Source organism: Tamandua tetradactyla, chromosome 6 (genome assembly GCF_023851605.1).
Source record: "Tamandua tetradactyla isolate mTamTet1 chromosome 6, mTamTet1.pri, whole genome shotgun sequence".
Lineage (NCBI taxonomy): Eukaryota > Metazoa > Chordata > Mammalia > Pilosa > Myrmecophagidae > Tamandua > Tamandua tetradactyla.
In genome coordinates this window covers 111,859,041-111,879,333 of record NC_135332.1, presented here as the reverse complement: position 1 = coordinate 111,879,333, position 20,293 = coordinate 111,859,041, and the positions used below count along the sequence as shown (strand labels likewise).

At 38.4% G+C, this 20,293-nt stretch overlaps 1 protein-coding gene across 3 annotated transcripts in view; it reads right to left on the bottom strand.

The window, feature by feature from the left end:
* The window catches only part of PREX2 (phosphatidylinositol-3,4,5-trisphosphate dependent Rac exchange factor 2), a 307,122-nt gene that overhangs the window by 176,953 nt on the left and 109,876 nt on the right, over positions 1-20,293 (bottom strand). For all 3 annotated transcript variants that reach the window (XR_013178245.1, XM_077166953.1, XM_077166954.1), the window contains exons 9-11: positions 10,100-10,249; positions 7,344-7,488; positions 3,642-3,742 (exon numbers count right to left, since the gene is read on the bottom strand). Coding sequence is in view for 2 of the 3 variants with exons in the window: in XM_077166953.1 (XP_077023068.1) it covers positions 3,642-3,742; positions 7,344-7,488; positions 10,100-10,249 (396 nt within the window). In the remaining variant the exon portion in view is untranslated. The remainder of the gene's footprint in view (positions 1-3,641; positions 3,743-7,343; positions 7,489-10,099; positions 10,250-20,293) is intronic.

The window sequence follows — 20,293 nt, the reverse complement described above, 5'->3', positions numbered from 1 at the left end:
AAAGGCATGAAAGGAAAATAAAATCAAAAGAAATATTTTGAAATTCTAAGGCATATTACAAGACCAGTAATTTCTTTCTCTGACAGTCCTTCTCATTTTTATATCCCAAGATTCACTGAAATAACTTAATGCATTGATATCTCACATTCAAAGAAAGCTGAGCAAAATTGTCTCTTGCCACAATAAAATAGGTGGTAGTTAAACCTATTGAAAATGGAATGCTAAACTGTAAGGTAAACTCTTGTAACTCTGATAATTAATCCTGGATTAATCTGCAACTCTTATCTGTTACCTAGGAGAAACAATGAAGCGTTCTGCATTCAAATCCACTCCCCCCATTTCTCCAGAAGGAAAAATGGGTTTATAGACGGGTAAGCGTTCAGGTCATCTTGTGAGAAGGGTTGCTTAACATCCTCTTTTAAACAACTATGTGACATAATCCATGCCTCTAAGCATTGGTGAGGGGTGGGGGTTTGTGGGAGAGAGGGAGTAGGGAGCAGGGGCCCTGACTGGTAGCACTTGTCAGTTTGGGGGATACAAATACTCTGACTCTGACCAATGTCAAGATATCAAAGTGAGTCACTGAACACAGACTTGGAACGAGATGTTCAATGGCATGCCATTATATGGTATTCCCATATAATGAATTTATATTTAAATTTCATATAGAAATTATAGACATAAACAACCTCAAAAGATAGATATATAGTAAAATGTAATAAATGAATTAGGAAGAAATGAGTTTTGAGAAAATATTACCTTTGTTTATATGATGTAATTACGTACTCATATGTCCATATAATTGAATTTTTAATAAGAGCTCTGCTAAACAACCAGCTTACAAAATGTTTGAAATTTTAATTTTCGGCTCTCACAAACTTGTATAAGCTGACTTGAGCCTGCCACTGGATATAACAAATGAGGTCTCTGAATACTCATATAAGCATTCACACTGCAAGTAGTAGAGCAACACAAGATGTATATTATCAGCTCTTTCAAAATGTCACAGAGAGGGGGTGCGAGGGTAGTTCAGTGGTAGAATTCTCGTCTGCCATGTGGGAGACCCAGGTTTGATTCTGAGCCCATGCACTTCCCAAACAAACAAGCAAACAAGCTAAAAAACCGAAATAAACAAAAATTCAGCAAATGGTGCTGCAATAAGGAGATTCTCACATGGAAAAAGAATGAAATGTGACCCCTGTCATACAGCATATTAAAAAAAATATATCACAGAGAAAGAATCACTGCCCCAGTCACAGAATTCCTGGTCCAGCAAGACTTTGCCTCTGATGAAATTCTCAACAATATTTGCAATGTGAATAAGAGCAAAAATATCCAATTTTTTTTTTTTGCTTCCTCTCTTTAAAACAGATGGTTCATTCAACTTTATTTTAGGAATTCTATTTTCACTAAAATGCAGCTGGAACCACATAATAATGAATCTAGCATGTTTGGCTTATATCTCTTCACTCTAATAGAATTATTCCATTAATGTGGAATTGCAAAATATGTACTCATATCCCCAGCTTGGGGAAATCTGTATTAGCTCATTTCAGACACTTAAAAAAAAAAAAACGTTTCTAGTGATAAAAATTCTGTATGAAAAATCTGGCATTACAATCAATCAATTCTTGGTAACAATGATAGCACAGGCCATTTAGGTCAAAATTTGAAGAACAATATTTATAGTGAGGATTCAGCATTGTATTTCTCAGAAAAAAAACAATTAGGTGATAAAAATCATTATTCAAAAAGTTTTCATTTCTCACAAGTCAAGTACTCAAAGGGCTATTGCTTTTGAATTTTCAAAATAAAATTTAATTCAACATGTATTTACTAAAAAAAAGTTTACTTACTACTCCTTTTTCAAAACTGTACTGTTAGAGAAATGTAGTGCCTGGGACAGGGTAGGGGAATATGTTGATGTGTTGGTTTGGAGTTGTATGTACACCAAAAAAACATGTTCTCAAATCTAGTCCATTCCTGTGTGTGTGAACCCACTAAAGTAGGGCCTTTGGATGAGTTCCTTTAGTTTAGGTATGGTCCACCTCAATCAGAATGGGTCTTTAATCCAAGTGCTGGAGTACTTTATGTGAGCGGAAGAATGTGCTATGGGGCTTTAAAGTGAAAGCAAAGAGACTAGTTAGGAGGCACTTCATTAAGCAATTGTTCAGAAAGGAGATGATGGTGGTGGGAACAAGGAAGGAATATTCAAAGTGAGAAAAGTGGTCTGATGAGGGCCCTATTTTGATGGTGGTGCTCACAGGGCTTGCTGCGAGGGGGGGAAAAAGAATTAGAGATGATTCACAGCTAGGTGGATGGCAGTACCATCACATCACTGGTACCCAGAGTGACAGGGGAAAATGAGAGCACCTGATTTGTTTGCACACCACTTCATTTTACCAAGGAAGTAAACACCAAAATACCACAGCCAAAAATTCCTATTTATCAATAATTCCCTTTCTTTTTCTCTTGCCCATATTTTACATTAGAAATTCTTCAATATTCTATCCTTTATCTCCTTAACATTGCTCTCATCGTTTTTTGTTTATTATCATGCTCTCAGAAATCTGATACTCTCAAGGTAATTCCCAAACCTTTCTCTCATTTTCTCTATCCTGAACTTTACACCCAAGTTTTGCTGGGAACTTCCTCTTAGATGTCTATACTCAACCCATAGTAAATCCTTTAAACTTCTCTCTAAAACCTGCTCCTTTTTTTGAATTAACTGTCTCAGTCATCTAGATAAGCAGCTCAGAAAAATCTGATCTCTGTTTTCATTCTTCGTCCCTTGTGCATTAATTGTTACCAAATATGCAGTTTCTACCAAGCCAGAATCTCTCCAGTGGCCTTCCATCTTTTTAAGCCCACGGACCCCTAATGAGACCCTGGTTCTCTTGTTCCTGGGTAAGGTAGGGGCCTTCTCATGGGATTGGCTCTCTGCAGTCTAATTTCTCCACTCCAGACTCAATGCAGCTGCATCAATAATTCTAAATCCAAGTTCTGGTCACTCAACGCTTTAAAAGTGATCCTTGGCGTCCACGTCCTTCAGGATAAATCCCACATACTACTGCCAGAGAATTAAGATCTTCTGGGGTCAGGCACCTGTCTATCATTCTTGCCAAGTCCCCCAGTTCAATCATCCATAGAATCTTTGGGCCACCAGGGGGTCTATGCTGGTCCCTGAAGAAGCTGTCATGAATTTTTCTCAGAACTGTGCCCAGGTGCTTTTATTTCCTCAGGGCAGAACACCCCTCTGCCCTTCTCTCCCTATCAGATTCTATGCATTTACTCAACATCAACGCTGCTTTCCCCATGAAGTTCTCCCAAATACCCTAGCTAGAACTAACCATTTCTTTCTCCACAATCCCACAACATGTATCTGTATTTCTAATCCTTGCCTGTATTGTTTATTTTTAAATCAACTTATCACCATATATCACATTCATACATGGTCTAACAAGGTCAACATATGCACCAGCAGAAATCCACAGTCCTTGAAACACTCTTCTATGCATTGAGAAAAATATAAGCTTCCACTAATACGGAAAATTATTATAAATTAAACATACAATGAACAATGGAATTAAGATACAATTTGTGGATGAACTGATTAAATAAGTAATTAATAAAATAATTACCATGGTGGATGATTCCATTTTCTAATAATGCTTGTCCCAAATGAACACCCTCCTCAGGCCGGTGAATCTCGCCGATTTCCAACAACCAGGACACAAATTCACTGCAACAGCAATACCGTGGGAAATTTAAATAGTTTTTCCCAGGAAGTTTATCTGTACCACATACTCATCAAGCAGCTATGAAGGGAGTCTCAAATATAAAGAAATTTTTGCAATGCATTTTGGCATAATTTTTATGCAACTATAAGACCTGCCATCATTTAATTGGACTCTATTCTAGAAAACCTGTGCCCATACAATCAGGTGTGCCTAAACTGTACTCAAGAATGATTCAATTTGTTGAGGTCTCTAATAAACACAGCAAAAATTTTATTATACCTTTAATTATAAGCATACTTGCCACATAAAGATGAATGTGGGACTAAAGAGAATAAAGTAAATCCTAAAAATAGCTAAAACACAGAACTATATAAAAGTATTAAGGATTTCATAAAAAGAGTTATCTTTTATGTGGCTTTTCAGATATAAGGAAAATCCCAGAAAGGGGAAAAAAAACAAACAAAAAAAACCTTCATGTCCCAGGTGGTAGACAGAAACAAAAGATGCCCACCCACTCCCCAGCCTGGCCCACTAAGATTCCCACCCCTTGTTTGTTCAGTCAAATACTAATTTGTTACTTCTGTGAAGGCATTGTGTGTATGTATGAAATCCCCAAGTACGTAGAGCCTTTTGAAAGAGAGTCTTTTTTTTCCCCTCAGGCTGGTGGCAGGAGGGGAAGTCAGGGAGATTCAGAGCAGACAGGAATAGGATGTGCTGTTGCTGGTTTTGAAGACAGAACGAACCATTTTCCAAGGAGCACAGGCTGGCAGCCTTGACAGCAAAGAAACAGGGCTCTCAGTCCCACACACGTGGGGAACAGAATTCTGCCACCAACCCAAATGTACCTAGAGACACATTCTTCCCCTGAGCCTCCTGATAAGAGCCCAGGGCAGCCAACATCTGAAATTCAGCCTTATGAGAACCCAATTGCACTTACCTGGACTTCAGACCTTTGGAAATGTGAGCCCATAAATGAGTATGGTTGTAAGCTGCTATGTGGGAGTTTGCTATCCGGCAACAGAAAACTAATACACACCAAAAGACATGGGAAAATCTCACTACACTGTTTTGAAATTTTTTAATTATTTGATAAATTTTTACTGTATCTGACATTTACAAGTTAAAAACTTTACCATGCTCGTGTTCTAAAAGTCTAACATTCAAACATTTAAATAAACTAATGAATATATTTTAGAATGATTATCTTTTTGCACAGAGGCCAAAGAAACAAAGCTGTGGAAAACATTAGGAAATTGCTTCTCCATTTATTTCAAAACCCAAAACACAAATGGCTAAAGCCAAACAATCAAAGAATTGGGATTCTAAAAACACATGTCTAGTCTAAAAAATGCACTTCAGGGTAGGAGAAATTATAAAAGTGCTTTTTATTATTTTATGAAATAAGTACTGTCCTAAAAAAAAAAAAAGAACATAAAAGACGTATAATACACCATAGTGATTAAGATAATATAATTTTCAATAAGACAACCTGGACTACCTTCACCAGTTGTATGAACTTGAGTTAATAAATTAAACTCTAAACCTCAGTTTTCTACTTAACACCGAGATAAGAATAACACTGCCAGCCTCATAGCGCTGTCTTGAGGATTAAAAGAGGTGATGTATTTCAGGACCTTAGCAGAATGCCTAACACGTGACATGTCATTAAATGTCAGTGGCGATAAGTGTGCTGAGATGGTTGATATGTAGCTAAAGCACACTTCTCTGCTCTGATGTCACGAGATCCTTGAAAACGTCAAATTAAAATAAGGACTAAATTAAAGTATTGGTCTAAATTGAGAATGTACAAAAAAAAAGGAAAGAAGTTAACGAGTGGCTTTATTATGGAATCTACTCAAGCAATAGGAAGATCCCTCAATACTCTGCAAAAGGATCACAATTCACTAACAATCTGAAGTTTGGGCTATGGTGCACAGGTAGTGTGATGTTGTAGAAAAGGCCACAATAAAAACAGCAACATTCATTGAGTCTCTCCTATGCCTCGGGGGCTCTGATATATGCTTTGCATATCAACACAGTTAACTATTACTATAATTCTAGAGATAGTTTTGAGTAAAGGATTAACAAAACCCCTTCTTCCAGAATGACAAATTTGACCCTAGGTTAACGGTCTAACTCTGTCCTCCTAGAAATCTGATAACGGCAGGGTGTTGGCTGTGTTATTAAGTCATACTGCTGACAGTAAAAGTGAGTTCTGATGGCTATTGTATAATTATAAATACTTGGTGGGACGCCACATCTTCTAGGGACTCTGTTGCAGGTAGGCATGTCCCTGGGGTGACCCTGGAAATTATGACCATGGAGCAGTCATAAGAGGTATTGTTTCCTTTAGGGCAGGGGCCTGCTAAGCCAAGTGGACTCACACCAACTCTTTTCCTTGCACAAGAGCTATCAATTGTAAGACCAGAGACACTAGCTGGAGACTAGCTGGATGCACTACTGTGAGGACAACTCCTACTGCCAAGAAAGTTGGAGGCTGTCCTGCAGGCCAGTGGTCCCCTTTCTCCTTTGGAGTGGAGGGGGCAAGAGGCAAAACGTGACCTATGGTTATTCCGTGCATCTGAGTAATGAGTTAAGACATGCTGGTGGGCATTGCAGGTAGGTACTGCAATCACGTCCAGTTTTTGAAAGGAAATAGCAATGTAACTTTCTCAAACTACACAACCAGCCAGTGGTAGCACCAGGAATTTGAATGGAGGTGGGTCAATGGCAGTGTCTGAGCTTTTCACTACTACTCCAGCCCACTTTTATAAAGCTGACAGTGGTATTCACTAGATATATGAACTTAAACATGTTAAAGTCCCTGATTCTTAGTTCCTGTGTCTTTAAAAAATATAAAGGCACTAAAGTCCTAAGTATATATAGGAGGATTAGACAAATATATAGTAAGAAGGCAGCCCAGCAGCTGGCCTACAGCTATCTGAAGGCAGGTACCCTTCCCCTCAGCCCTGCATGACCTAGACCAGCCAAAAACACACCTAAAGCTGTCTGCAGGAACCAAGCCATCAGTCAATCAGCTCTAGGCTGAAAGCCAAGGCGACCTCCTGCCCACTGTTCTCCAGCTGGCCCCTGGCATGACCTGCTCTATTAGACTCTTCACATGGGTTCCTGAGTCCAGATGGTTAAATTCTCCCTGAATTCTGAATCAAGTGATAGTTCACACTGTGACTTCAGCTTTTTAGTCTCCCCTGGCTTTCTGGATCCATTGTCAATTCTGACTTTCAAGCCCTGTACACGTCCATGTCAGACTGGTCATCGTGTTCCAGGCAGGGTGAGCTACCAGCCCCTGCCCAGCCCGAATCTCCACTTTTCCCTCAGTGCACGATATGCTAAAAATTGTTGAAATCATGAATGAATGGATAGATGATGGATGCCTTGGGTTTTCTGGTCATGAATCTTGGTTCATGTCCATTTCTTTATCCCCCTCTGTCCCAGGAAATGTTGACAGTAGAGTAGTATTCAAAAAGCTCAGGGAAATATTTTTAAATTTGTATTAATTATTATTAAATAATTAAAGGAAAGTTAACATGTGAGGTAGTGAAAATACAAAAGAAAACGAATGCACCAGACTACCAACCCTACCTTCCAAGAAAGCATTTGGGGAACGTAGTCAGTTTTCTTTTTCTGTCTTTGATCAGATTTCCTTCTTTGCACATCATTTTATAAAGTTTCTCGCCCTGTTCAGAGATCATCACCCAGGTATCTTGCTCCATTCCTAATTTTAAACCTACCAAAAATGAAAAGACAGATAACTGAAAGGCATTTCTGTTTATCCACTCAAGTCGTCATTAAACAATCATTTTTTACCTGTCTACTACATGCCAAGAGTGGCAGATAAAGGGCTATTCCATGTAAGATTCGGCACTAATTTTCAAAAGAGCTCACAGTATATCAGAACACCAGATCCTCATGAGTTGACACAGCACCTCTGCACAAATGGTGTCCCAAAAGCACAGGGATCCAGAAAGAGTTGCCAGATCTCAAGCCTCCAAATATCACCCCCAGCGAGATGCCCTGTGTAAGGTTTGATCTGTATAACTGGATCGAGTGGCCCTGGACACAGAGCCCTGGAGGAATAACTGTGATTTAAAACTGTCATACAAGAGAGATAGAGTCTGGGTACTTTGCCTCTAACTAAGAGAGGTGTCACAGTTTGAAACAAGTTTGAAAGTACAAGTATGAATGGGTATTTCAAGAATGAGAAGGCAGAAAGGATGCATAAAAACCAACTGATGTGCAGCAGCCCAGAGGAATGGAGTCCTGGGTTTTAGGTGAGACGGTAGGAGATGAACAGGAAGGGTCAGCAGGGTCCTTGCTCAACCTACAGTTTCAACTTATTTCATCCCTTAGGAATGGGGGAAATTTCAGTTTTAACCAGCAACGCTAGGGGAGGGAAGAGGCAAGGTAGTGCAGGAAAGTATTGTTGTCTTAGAAACAAAGCTCTGAGGGCAGTATGGGGAATAAACTTTAAGGGGTGGGTTTCAAAACGGGAAGACCATTAGGTTGGATGTGCAAAAAAGTTCAAGCAAGTTCAGGTCCCTGAAATAACAACAGGTGCTATCTGGGGAGGAGGGTGAAGGTGAGAAATACCTAAGGGATGGTATTAAAATGGCACAGTAATGCATAGATGTGAAGAAAACAGAAGAAATCAGGATGCCTTGTAGGCTGTGGGTTTGAGCAACTGAATGGGCAGTAGGGAAGCACGGTGGGTGGAGGGATTCAGGAAAGAAGGAATCCAGCACTGCACATATTAGCATCATGTGGTCTTTCAGGGAGGGGCCAGGGGTCAGTTGAATATGTGAGTATGAAGTTTAGGAGAGAGGGCAGGCTGGACATAAAGATTTAGAAATCCGTAATGCAGAGGTAGAAGTCAATCTGATGTCATTAGAAGACCCAGGCAAGGAATTAGAAGTGGAGAAAAGCCTCAATGCTGAAATTGTGGAAACACTGACAATCAGTAGATGGTACTAATGGAAAACTGATGAAGAACTGTCACCGAGACAAAAGAAATACCTGGATTATTTTCAGTCTTCTAGCCACAAAATTCTTATTAACATTTTTTTTTTACAATGCAGGAGCCATTGAACATTTTTATCATTGATAGTCAGTGAGTAATCAATTAAGAATAAAGTCTGATTAAGATAAATACAATAAATAATTGTATAGAATGTGCATTTTTCTTTCTTGCTTTTTTTTCTTTGAAGATTTTGTCTTGGGTGCTTCTATATCTATGAACATTCTGAGAAAAATAAAGGTTCAATTTGACGGAAAATTGAATTTACCTTTTAATTGATTCATTATGCTCTTTGAATTGATTGGCAGATTCCAAAAAACTTAAAGATTTAATTAATTATAAATTCATAACTTTTGTCTTAAAATTTCTACATTGTTATTCCTCTAAGATCAAAGGAATAAATATTTGAAAATGCTTTCTAAATTCTTACACAAATTTGTACTATGAATATTTTAATCATGGTAGAAGCTTTTTACATTCTTTAGGAGAAAACATTTGAAGATAGAAGAAAGTGCTCTCTGTGATCCATGCAAACAGCAATGACTTCTTTTATCCCTGGATCTCTGGAGAAAGGAATAAGCAGCGTTGTGTTCTGTAACAATTATTTGATAAATAAACCAGTAGTTATATCAGTATCTCTATTTCTTACATGAAATTGCACAAATATGCTTACCTATGGCTATAGAACATGCAACTGAATATTGCCAGACCAAACATCATTTGCTAATATTAATAAAAACATGAAGCAAATGTGGGCTAGTCCGGTTCATATGAACAAGCTACTTATTGGATTTTATTACATTATATTCAATGACAGTCTAATAACTTGTAAAAGTTCATATACACCCAAAGCCCCTTAACCTATAATTAGGAAGAACCTAACATATTTGGTCTACAACTTCTCAGTGTACTGTTAAAATGCCTAGAGAGCAATTGCTGGAGACCTACAATCCTGCATTATATTACTGAAGCTTGTGATTTAAAGGAAAATTTTGTGATGATGCTTTAGAGATGGCAAGAATAAAGTTCAAAGAAAGTTGACCAAAGTTTACCATAAGCAAAGCATTGAAAAGAGACTGTCAGGCACAATATAATTATTTTGGTAACTATATAACGATTTCCTTTTCTAATAGGAATAAGTAACAATAATAAGTAACAATAAGGAAGTATTCAAAAAGCATGCTAGTATGGGGCTAATACACATAGTAAATCAAAATGAACATTACACTCTTTTCCATTTTCACATAACTTTTGCCCATTATCTGCTCCCTTGTTAAGTCTAAAAACTTCACAAAGTATACCAGAGCCCAATTCAGACGCCCACCTTTTCGCCGTTCTCTTTCTTTCAAAATAGCTTCAAACCATTCATGCTTCTCTTCCGGCGTTTTTGCCATACACACAAACCATTTATTTTTTGCTGTGTTATGTATCTTCCATCCATTGACAACAATGTGGCCACTACTATGGAAGTCAGCTAGAAAGTGGATGGAAGAAGAAAATGTTAAAATATAATATCATATGCAAAGTAGTTAGTCAACTGACAAAAGAGCCAAAACCACTGGATTCTTCAAATATCTTTTCTTTATATACATGTATTGAGAAAAAAAATCAAAAATCAAAGAACTGTTTCTACATTAATGTAATTTATCTTGGAACATTCTAACACACACCATGGAATTCCATTAAATTAAACACTCGTTTTCAGGAGCATTATTAAAGTTCCTAAAGCATAAAAGAATTTTTAAGGAATTTTCACTCAATAATCAAATATTGAGTGTGTCAGATTTATTCTGTTTTTCTAATATTCTGCTGAAAAATTATTCTAGGTTTCATAGTCAGGAATGCTTATTTATTATTTAATGAATTGGACATTAAGAATCAGAACAGGAAGATGGCAGAATAGGATAGGCTGAGTTCAGCCCTGCTCCACGGAGCATGCAGAGAAGTGACAGAGAAATGAATGTCATAGTGGTTCCAGGGCATGAGTGCTCAGTGAGGGACTTTTACTCTATATAGGGAGGTGCAGAATGAAAAAGCGGAGGAATTAGGATGGAGAGAATGGGGTGAGGTTGCTTGGTTGTGATGCCCCTGGGGACAAAAGGCAGGGTGCAGGGAAGTGCAGATCCTGAAGGAAAGGAGCACCCCTGCACTCCAGGCTGATTCTGCATCTAGCTTGAGAGATCTGCCCCTGCAGTGCCACTGCCAGGAGCTCCCACGGGGGACCCAGAAGCTGGCAGACTTGCTTTCCCTGTGCACAGAGACCATCCAGCTGATGCCAAGAGCCTATCACTTGCCTATCCATAGGGAGGCCCAGATCCCTCAGGAGAGCACAGGTGGAGGGGCAGTGATGAAGAGAGCTGCACCCCAACCTGTGTTGTGTCCTGCCCCAGCAAGCCGGAAGGCATTTCCCTGTTGGCTGTGAAAAGGGCAGTTGAAATACCCAGTCTCACTGCCCAGGGTTATTCCAAATGGAAGCCTGGGGACAAACAGGCCCACTGGACACACAAGCAGAATTTCCACTGAGGTGCATACTGCTCACTCCCAGCCCTGGGGTTGGCAGCTTTCAGCCCACACCTGGACCAGTGGACCTGCTGGAACTACACTGGGTCTCCATCCAGCTCAGAAGGTTGATGCAGTTGGAGAGAGCTAGGCCTGAAGGGAAGAGGAGGTCCAAGAGCACCATCGCTGGGAAGAAGCAGAAAGTGCAGTTTAGCAAACTGCCTATCTGTCTAGCTTTAAACAAATCTTCAAATAGAGTTGCATCTCCTACATGAGGACAGGGCTTTAGTTTGGTGGAGAATTACGGACAATTCAACGTAAACTCAGAAAATACAAAACCTTAGACGAGTGAGGGAAATCAACTTTCAAAATAACCCTATCAAGACAATCAAATGAGAAGAAGCCAATAAAAAAATCACAAAGCATTTGAAGATGCAGGGAGATATGGCCCAAGCAAATGACCAAATTAAAACACCAGAGGAGACATGATTTGGAACAACTAATCAAAGATGTTCATATAAATCTCCTAAATAAGTGAAAGGGTAGGTTACTGGCATAAAGGATATCAAGAAGATACTAGAAGAGCATAAAGAAGAATTTGAAAGAATAAATAGAAAAACAGCAGATCTCATAGTGAAGCAAGATACTGTAGACCAAAGAAAAAATACATTAGAGATACACAATAGCAGATCTGAAGAGACAGAAGAAAGAAAAAGCAAAAAGAGGACAAGACAATTGAATTCAAATGCACAAAAGAATAAATGGCAAAAGAGATGGAAAAATTGGAATCAGATCTCAGGGAAATGATGGACAACATGAAGCAGACAAATTTAAGTATCATGGGTATCCCAGAAGGAAAAGAGAAGAGTAAAGGGCTGGGAAGATTAGTTGAAGAGTTAATGGAGGAAAACTTTCTAACCGTTATAAAAGACATAAATATGTAAATCGAAGAACCCCAACAAACCCCAAATAGAATACATCTAAATAGGCATACTCCAAGACCCGTACGAATCAGACTGTTAAATGTTGAACAGAAGCAGAAAATCCTGAAAGCAGCAAGAGAAAAGCAACATACTACATACAAGTAAATCACATACGACTGAGTTTGGACTACTCAACAGGCACCACGGAGGCAAGAAGGCAATTGTATGATATATTAAAGATCCTGAAAGAGAAAGACTTCCAGCCAAGAATTCTTTATCCAGCTAAGTTTTCCTTCAAAAGTGAAGAAGGGATTAAAATTTTCACAAACAAACAAAGGCTGAGAGAATCTGTCAACAAAAGATCTGCCCTACAAGAAAGACTAAAGGGAGTTCTTCAGCAAAAAAAAAAAAAAAAAAACATATGAGACGGAGATTTGAAGGAGGGGACAGAATTGAAGAGTACCAGTAAGGGTAATTTAAAGGATAAAAAGAAAAAGAGGGGGCAGGCCATGGTGGCTCAACAGGTAGAGTTCTCACCTGCTATGCCAGAGACCTGGGCTCGACTCCTGGTGCCTGCCCATGTGGTAAAAAAAGGGAAAAGAATATATAGAGCTGACAAATAAAAAAGCAAAGGATGAGATGGTATCCTTATGAAAGCATTTATAGGGATGGTATCCTTGTAAAGACACTTCTTGAATGCCTTTAACAGTAATAACTTTGAAATGTTAATGAATATTCAGTAACTTTGAACGTTAATGAACTAAACTCACCAATTAAAGATACAGATTGTAGGATGGATTAAGAAATATGACCCATCTATATGCTACTTAGAAAAGACTTATCTTAGACCCAAGGACACAAATAGATTGTAAGTGAAAGGATGGAAAAAGATGTTCCATGCAAGCTGTAACAAAAGAAAACAGGAATAGCTATACTAATTCAGACAGAACAGACTCTAAACATAAATACATCATAATAGAAAAGGAAGGCCACTACATATTAATAAAGGGGACAATTCACCAAGAAGAAATAGCAATCATAAATGTTAGGCACCTAATCAAGGAGCTCCAAAGTACATAAGGCAAACACTGTCAAAACTAAAGGGAGCAAAAGATGTTTCAAAAACGACAGTGCAAGACTCCAATAAACCACTCTACTATATAGAGAGAACAATGAGACAGAGGATCAACTAGGAAATAGGGAACTTAAACAATTTGAAATGAATTAGACCTAATAGACATATACAGATCATTAAACTTGACAAAATAAGGATATACATCTTTCTCTAGTGCTCATGGAACATTCTCCATGATAGATAATATGCTTGTGAACAAAACAAGTCTCAAAAATTTTTAAAAAATTGAAATTTATCCAAAGCACTTTCTCTGACCACAACAGAATAAAGTTAGAAATCAATAACCACTTCCGGAGAAGATGGTGGCTTAGTAAGGGGCGCGCATCTTAGTTCTTTCTCCAGAACAATTTCTAAATAACTAGAAACAGTACAGAACAGCTCCCAGAGCCATGACAGAGACCAGACACACAGTGTACCCCCGTCTGGAACGGCTGGACCGGCTACGAGACTCCGCTGCGGTGAGGTCCCCGAGAGGCGCGCGCTTCCCCGGGCCACGGCAGATGGCGGCCGGCCCCCCTCTCTCCCTCCTTCCCAGTCTGGCTGAGAAACTCGGATCAGCAGTTCCCCGAGCCGTGGCGGCCGGCGACCGGAGCCCCTTCCACACACGCGGCTTCCCGGGCTGGCTGGGAGCCTCAGATGGGTGGTTCCCAAGGCCACGGCAGCCAGAGCCCCTCCCACACACGTGGCTTCCCAGAGGGAAAGGAAAGAGTCTCCAACAGTAGTAGAGACTGAGTCCAAACTAACACCAATAGTGGCATTAATGAACAACTTCTGAGTACTAAAAATAGACCCTTAGCTCAGGCAAAACTGATCAAGGCGCAAGTCGCCTTTTGGGCTAATTGAAAAAGAGGAAAGGGGGTGAAACAGAGCCTTCTGTGGCTGTTTCTGCGGAGGTTTGGTTGCCTCTGGGCTCAGCGCTGGGATTACACAGGTTGAGACTGCCCTGAATGCAGAAACAGGCTGCTTTTAGGGCTCTCTACCACCTGAACCTTCCCTGCGGGAGGGGGGAAACGCAACTCAGGTGAAACCCTTTCTCAAGGAATTCAGATCCCAGGACTTCACAATTTGAACTCATTAAAACCAACCTACAACCTTTCCTCTGTCTCCACCACACACCCAGCAGTGAGAGTCTTCCAAAGATAAAGGAGCCACAACATCTTTTGCTGGCGGGACCCGCAGACAGACAAGCACCACATACTGGGCAGGATAAGAAAAACAGAGCCCAGAGACTTCACAGGAAAGTCTTTCAACCTGCTGGGTCCCACACTCAGGGAAATCTGATTAAATGCCCAGATGCCAGCAAAAAATAACAAATCACACCAGGAAAACTGAAGATGTGGCCCACTCAAAGGAACAAACCAATAGCTCAAATGAGATACAGGAGCTGAGACAACTAATTCTGAATTACGAACAGAAATGAAAAACCTCTTCAAAAACCAAATCAATAAATCGAGGGAGGATATGAAGAAGGCATGGGATGAACAAAAAGAAATGGAAAGTCTGAAAAAAACAAATCACAGAACTTATGGGAATGAAAGATACAGCAGAAAAGATGAAAAAAACAATGGAAACCCACAACACTAGATTTCAAGAGACAGAGGCTAGAATTAGTGAACTGGAGGATGGAACATCTGAAATCCAAAAAGAAAAAGAAATTACAGGGAAAAGAATGGAAAACTTTGAGCAGGGGCTCAGGGAATTGATGATAACATGAAGCGCACAAATGTACGTGTTGTGGGTGTCCCAGAAGGAGAAGAGAAGGGAAAAGGCAGAGAAAAACTAATGGAAGAAATTATCACTGAAAATTTCCCAACTCTTACGAAAGACCTAAAATTACAGATCCAAGAAGTGCAGCGCACCCCAAAGAGAACAGATCCAAACAGGCATTCTCCAAGACACTTACTAGTTAGAAAGTAAGAGGTCAAAAGAAAGAGAGGATCTTGAGAGCAGCAAGAGAAAAACAATCCATCACATACAAGGGAAACCCAATAACACTATGTGTAGATTTCTCAGCAGAACCCATGGAAGGAAGAAGACAGTGGGATGATATATTTAAATTACTAAAAGAGAAAGACTGCCAACCAAGACTTCTATATTCAGCAAAATTGTCCTTCAAAAATGAGGGAGAAATTAAAACATTTTCAGACAAAAAGTCACTGAGAGAATTTGTGACCAAGAGACCAGCTCTGCAAGAAATACTAAAGGGAGCACTAGAGTCAGATACAAAAAGACAGAAGAGAGAGGTATGGAGAAGAGTGTAGAAAGAAGGAAAATCAGATATGATATATATAATACAAAATGTAAAATGGTAGAGGAAAGTATTACCCAAACAGTAATAACACTAAATGTTAATGGACTGAATTCCCCAATCAAAAGACATAGACTGGAAGAATGGATTTAAAAACAGGATCCTTCTATATGTTGTCTACAGGAAACACATCTTAGACCCAAAGATAAACATAGGTTGAAAGTGAAAGGTTGGGAAAAGATATTTCATGCAAATAACAACCAGAAAAGAGCAGGAGTAGCTATACTAATATCCAACAAATTAGACTTCAAATGTAAAACAGTTAAAAGAGACAAAGAAGGATACTATCTACTAATAAAAGGAACAATTAAACAAGAAGACATAACATTCATAAATATTTACGCACCAAATCAGAATGCCCCAAAATACGTGAGGAATACACTGCAATTACTGAAAAGGGAAATAGACACATCTACCATAATATTTGGAGACTTCAATTTCACACTCTCATCAATGGACAGAACATCTAGACAGAGGATCAATAAAGAAACAGAGAATTTGAATGTTACAATAAATGAGCTAGACTTAACAGACATTTATAGAACATTACACCCCACAACAGCAGGATACACCTTTTTTTAAATTGCTCATGGATCATTCTCAAAGATAGACCATATGCTGGGTCACAAAGCAAGTCTCAACAAATTTAAAAAGATTGAAATCATACACAACAGCTTCTCGGATCATAAAGGAATGAAGTTGGAAATCAATACTAGGCAGAGTGCCAGAAAATTCACAAATACGTGGAGGCACAACAACACACTCTTAAACGACCAGTGGGTCAAGGAAGAAATTACAAGAGAAATTAGTAAATATCTCGAGGTGAATGAAAATGAAAACACAACATATCAAAACCTATGGGACGCAGCAAAGGCAGTGCTAAGGGGAAATTTATTGCCCTAAATGCCTATATCAGAAAAGAAGAAAGGGCAAAAATTCGGGAATTAACTGTCCACTTGGAAGAACTGGAGAAAGAACAGCAAACTAACCCCAAAGCAAGCAAAAGGAAAGAAATAGCAAAGATTAGAGCAGTAATTAATGAAATTGAGAACATGAAAACAAAAGAGAAAATCAATAAGACCAGAAGTTGGTTCTATGAGAAAATTAATAAGATTGATGGGCCCTTAGCCACTCTGACAAAAAGAAGAAGAGAGAGGACGCAAATAAATAAGATCAGAAATGGAAGAGGAGACATAACTACCGACCTCACAGAAATAAAGGAGGTAATAACAGGATACTATGAACAACTTTATGCTAATAAATACAACAATTTAGATGAAATGGGCAACTTCCTAGAAAGGCATGAACAACCAACTTTGACTCAAGAAGAAATAGATGACCTCAACAAACTAATCACAAGCAAAGAAATTGAATCAGTCATTAAAAAGCTTCCCAAAAAGAAAAGTCCAGGACCAGATGGCTTCACATGTGAATTCTATCAAACATTCCAGAAAGAATTAGTACCGACTCTGCTCAAACTCTTCAAAAAAATTGAAGTGGAGGGAAAGCTACCTAATTCATTCTATGAAGCCAACATCACCCTCATACCAAAACCAGGCAAAGATATTACAAAAAAAGAAAAGTACACACCAATCTCTCTAATGAATATAGATGCAAAAATCCTCAACAAAATTCTAGCAGATCGAATCCAGCAACACATTAAAAGAATTACACATCATGACCAAGTAGGATTCATCCCAGGTATGCAAGGATGGTTCAACATAAGAAAATCAATTAATGTAATACACCATATCAACAAATCAAAGCAGAAAAATCACATGATCTTCTCAATTGATGCAGAGAAGGCATCTGACAAGATTCAACATCCTTTCCTGTTGAAAACACTTCAAAAGATAGGAATACAAGGGAACTTCCTTAAAATGATAGAGGGAATATATGAAAAACCCACAGCTAATATCATCCTCAAAGGGGAAAAATTGAAAACTTTCCCCCTAAGATCAGGAACAAGACAAGGATGTCCATTATCACCACTATTATTCAACATCGTGTTGGAGGTTCTAGCCAGAGCAATTAGACAAGAAAAAGAAATACAAGGCATCAAAATTGGAAAAGAAGAAGTAAAACTATCACTGTTTGCAGACGATATGATACTATACGTCGAAAACCCTGAAAAACCCACAACAAAACTACTAGAGCTAATAAATGAGTACAGCAAAGTAGCAGGTTACAAGATCAACATTCAAAAATCTGTAGTGTTTCTATACACTAGCAATGAACAAGCTGAGGGGGAAATCAAGAAACAAATTCCATTTACAATTGCAACTAAAAGAATAAAATACTTAGGAATAAATTTAACTAAACAGACAAAAGACCTGTACAAAGAAAACTACAAAAAACTGCTAAAAGAAATCACAGAAGACCTAAATAGATGGAAGGGCATACCGTGTTCATGGATTGGAAGACTAAATATAGTTAAGATGTCAATCCTACCTAAATTGATTTACAGATTCAATGCAATACCAATCAAAATCCCAACAACTTATTTTTCAGAAATAGAAAAACCAATAAGCAAATTTATCTGGAAGGGCAGGGTGCCCTGAATTGCTAAAAGTATCTTGAGGGAAAAAAACGAACCTGGAGATCTCACGCTGCCGGACTTTAAGGCATATTATGAAGCCACAGTGGTCAAAACAGCATGGTACTGGCATAAAGATAGATATATCGACCAATGGAATCGAATAGAGTGCTCAGATATAGACCCTCTCACCAATGGACATTTGATCTTTGATAAGGCAGTCAAGGCAACTCACCTGGGACAGAATAGTCTCTTCAATAAATGGTGCCTAGAGAACGGGATTATCCATATGCAAAAGAATGAAAGAGGACCCGTATCTCACACCCTATACAAAAGTTAACTCAAAATGGATCAAAGATCTAAACATTAGGTCTAAGACCATAAAACAGTTAGAGGAAAATGTAGAGAGATATCTTATGAATCTTACAATTGGAGGCGGTTTTATGGACCTTAAACCTAAAGCAAGAGCACTGAAGAAATAAATAAATAAATGGGAGCTCCTCAAAATCAAACACTTTTGTGCATCAAAGAACTTCATCAAGAAAGTAGAAAGACAGCCTACACAATGGGAGGCAATATTTGGAAATGACATATCAGATAAAGGTCTAGCATCCAGAATTTATAAAGAGATTGTTCATCTCAACAACAAAAAGACAGCCAACCCAATTACAAAATGGGAAAAAGACTTGAACAGACACCTCTCAGAAGAGGAAATACAAATGGCCAAAAGGCACATGAAGAGATGCTCAATGTCCCTGGCCATTAGAGAAATGCAAATCAAAACCACAATGAGATATCATCTCACACCCACCAGAATGGCCATTATCAACAAAAGAAAAAATGACAAGTGCTGGAGAGGATGCGGAGAAAGAGGCACACTTATCCACTGTTGGTGGGAATGTCAAATGGTGCAACCACTGTGGAAGGCAGTTTGGCGGTTCCTCAAAAAGCTGAATATAGAATTGCCATATGACCCAGCAATACCATTGCTAGGTATCTACTCAGAGGACACAAGGGCAAAGACACAAACGGACATTTGCACACCAATGTTTATAGCAGCATTATTTATAATTGCAAAGAGATGGAAACAGCCAAAATGTCCATCAACAGACGAGTGGCTAAACAAACTGTGGTATATACATATGATGGAATATTATGCAGCTTTAAGACAGAATAAACTTATGAAGCATGTATAACATGGATGGACCTAGAGAACATTATGCTGAGTGAGACTAGCCAAAAACTAAAGGACAAATACTGTATGGTCCCACTGATGTGAACCGACATTCGAGAATAAACTTGGAATATGTCATTGGTAACAGAGACCATCAGGAGTTAGAAACAGGGTAAGATAATGGGTAATTGGAGCTGAAGGGATACAGACTGTGCAACAGGAATGGATACAAAAACTCAAAAATGGACAGCACAATACTACCTAATTGTAATGTAATTATGTTAAAACACTGAATGAAGCTGCATATGAGCTATAGTTTTTTTTTGTTTTTGTTTTTTGTTTTTTTATATATATTTTTTGTATTTTTTATTTTTATTTTTTCTCTATATTATCATTTTATTTCTTTTTCTGTTGTCTTGCTATTTCTTTTTCTAAATCGATGAAAATGTACTAAGAAATGATGATCATACATCTATGTGATGATATTAAGAATCACTGATTGCATATGTAGAATGGAATGATTTCTAAATGTTGTGTTAGTTAATTTTTTTTAATAAAAAAATATTTTAAAATGTAATTAGCACTGAATTATATAACTGAAGGTGGTTAAAACGGGAATTTTAGGTTGTATACATGTTAATAATTTTTAACCCAATATAGGAATATAACACACATACAGTGAACCCTAATGCAAACCACAGACTATAGTTAATAGTATAATTGTAAATACTGTTCCTTCGTCAATTGTAACAAATATACCACACTAAGCGAGGTGTTAATATTAGGGGAAATATGTGGGAACTGGATCTTCTGAATGATTTTTCTGTAAACCTACATCTTCTCCAATGAAAGAAAATAAGTTGTTGTGGGGCAGGCCATAGCCGAGTTTCTTTCTTTCATTTTGAGTTTATGTTAAGTTTACAATGACGCTTGTGGATTAAGT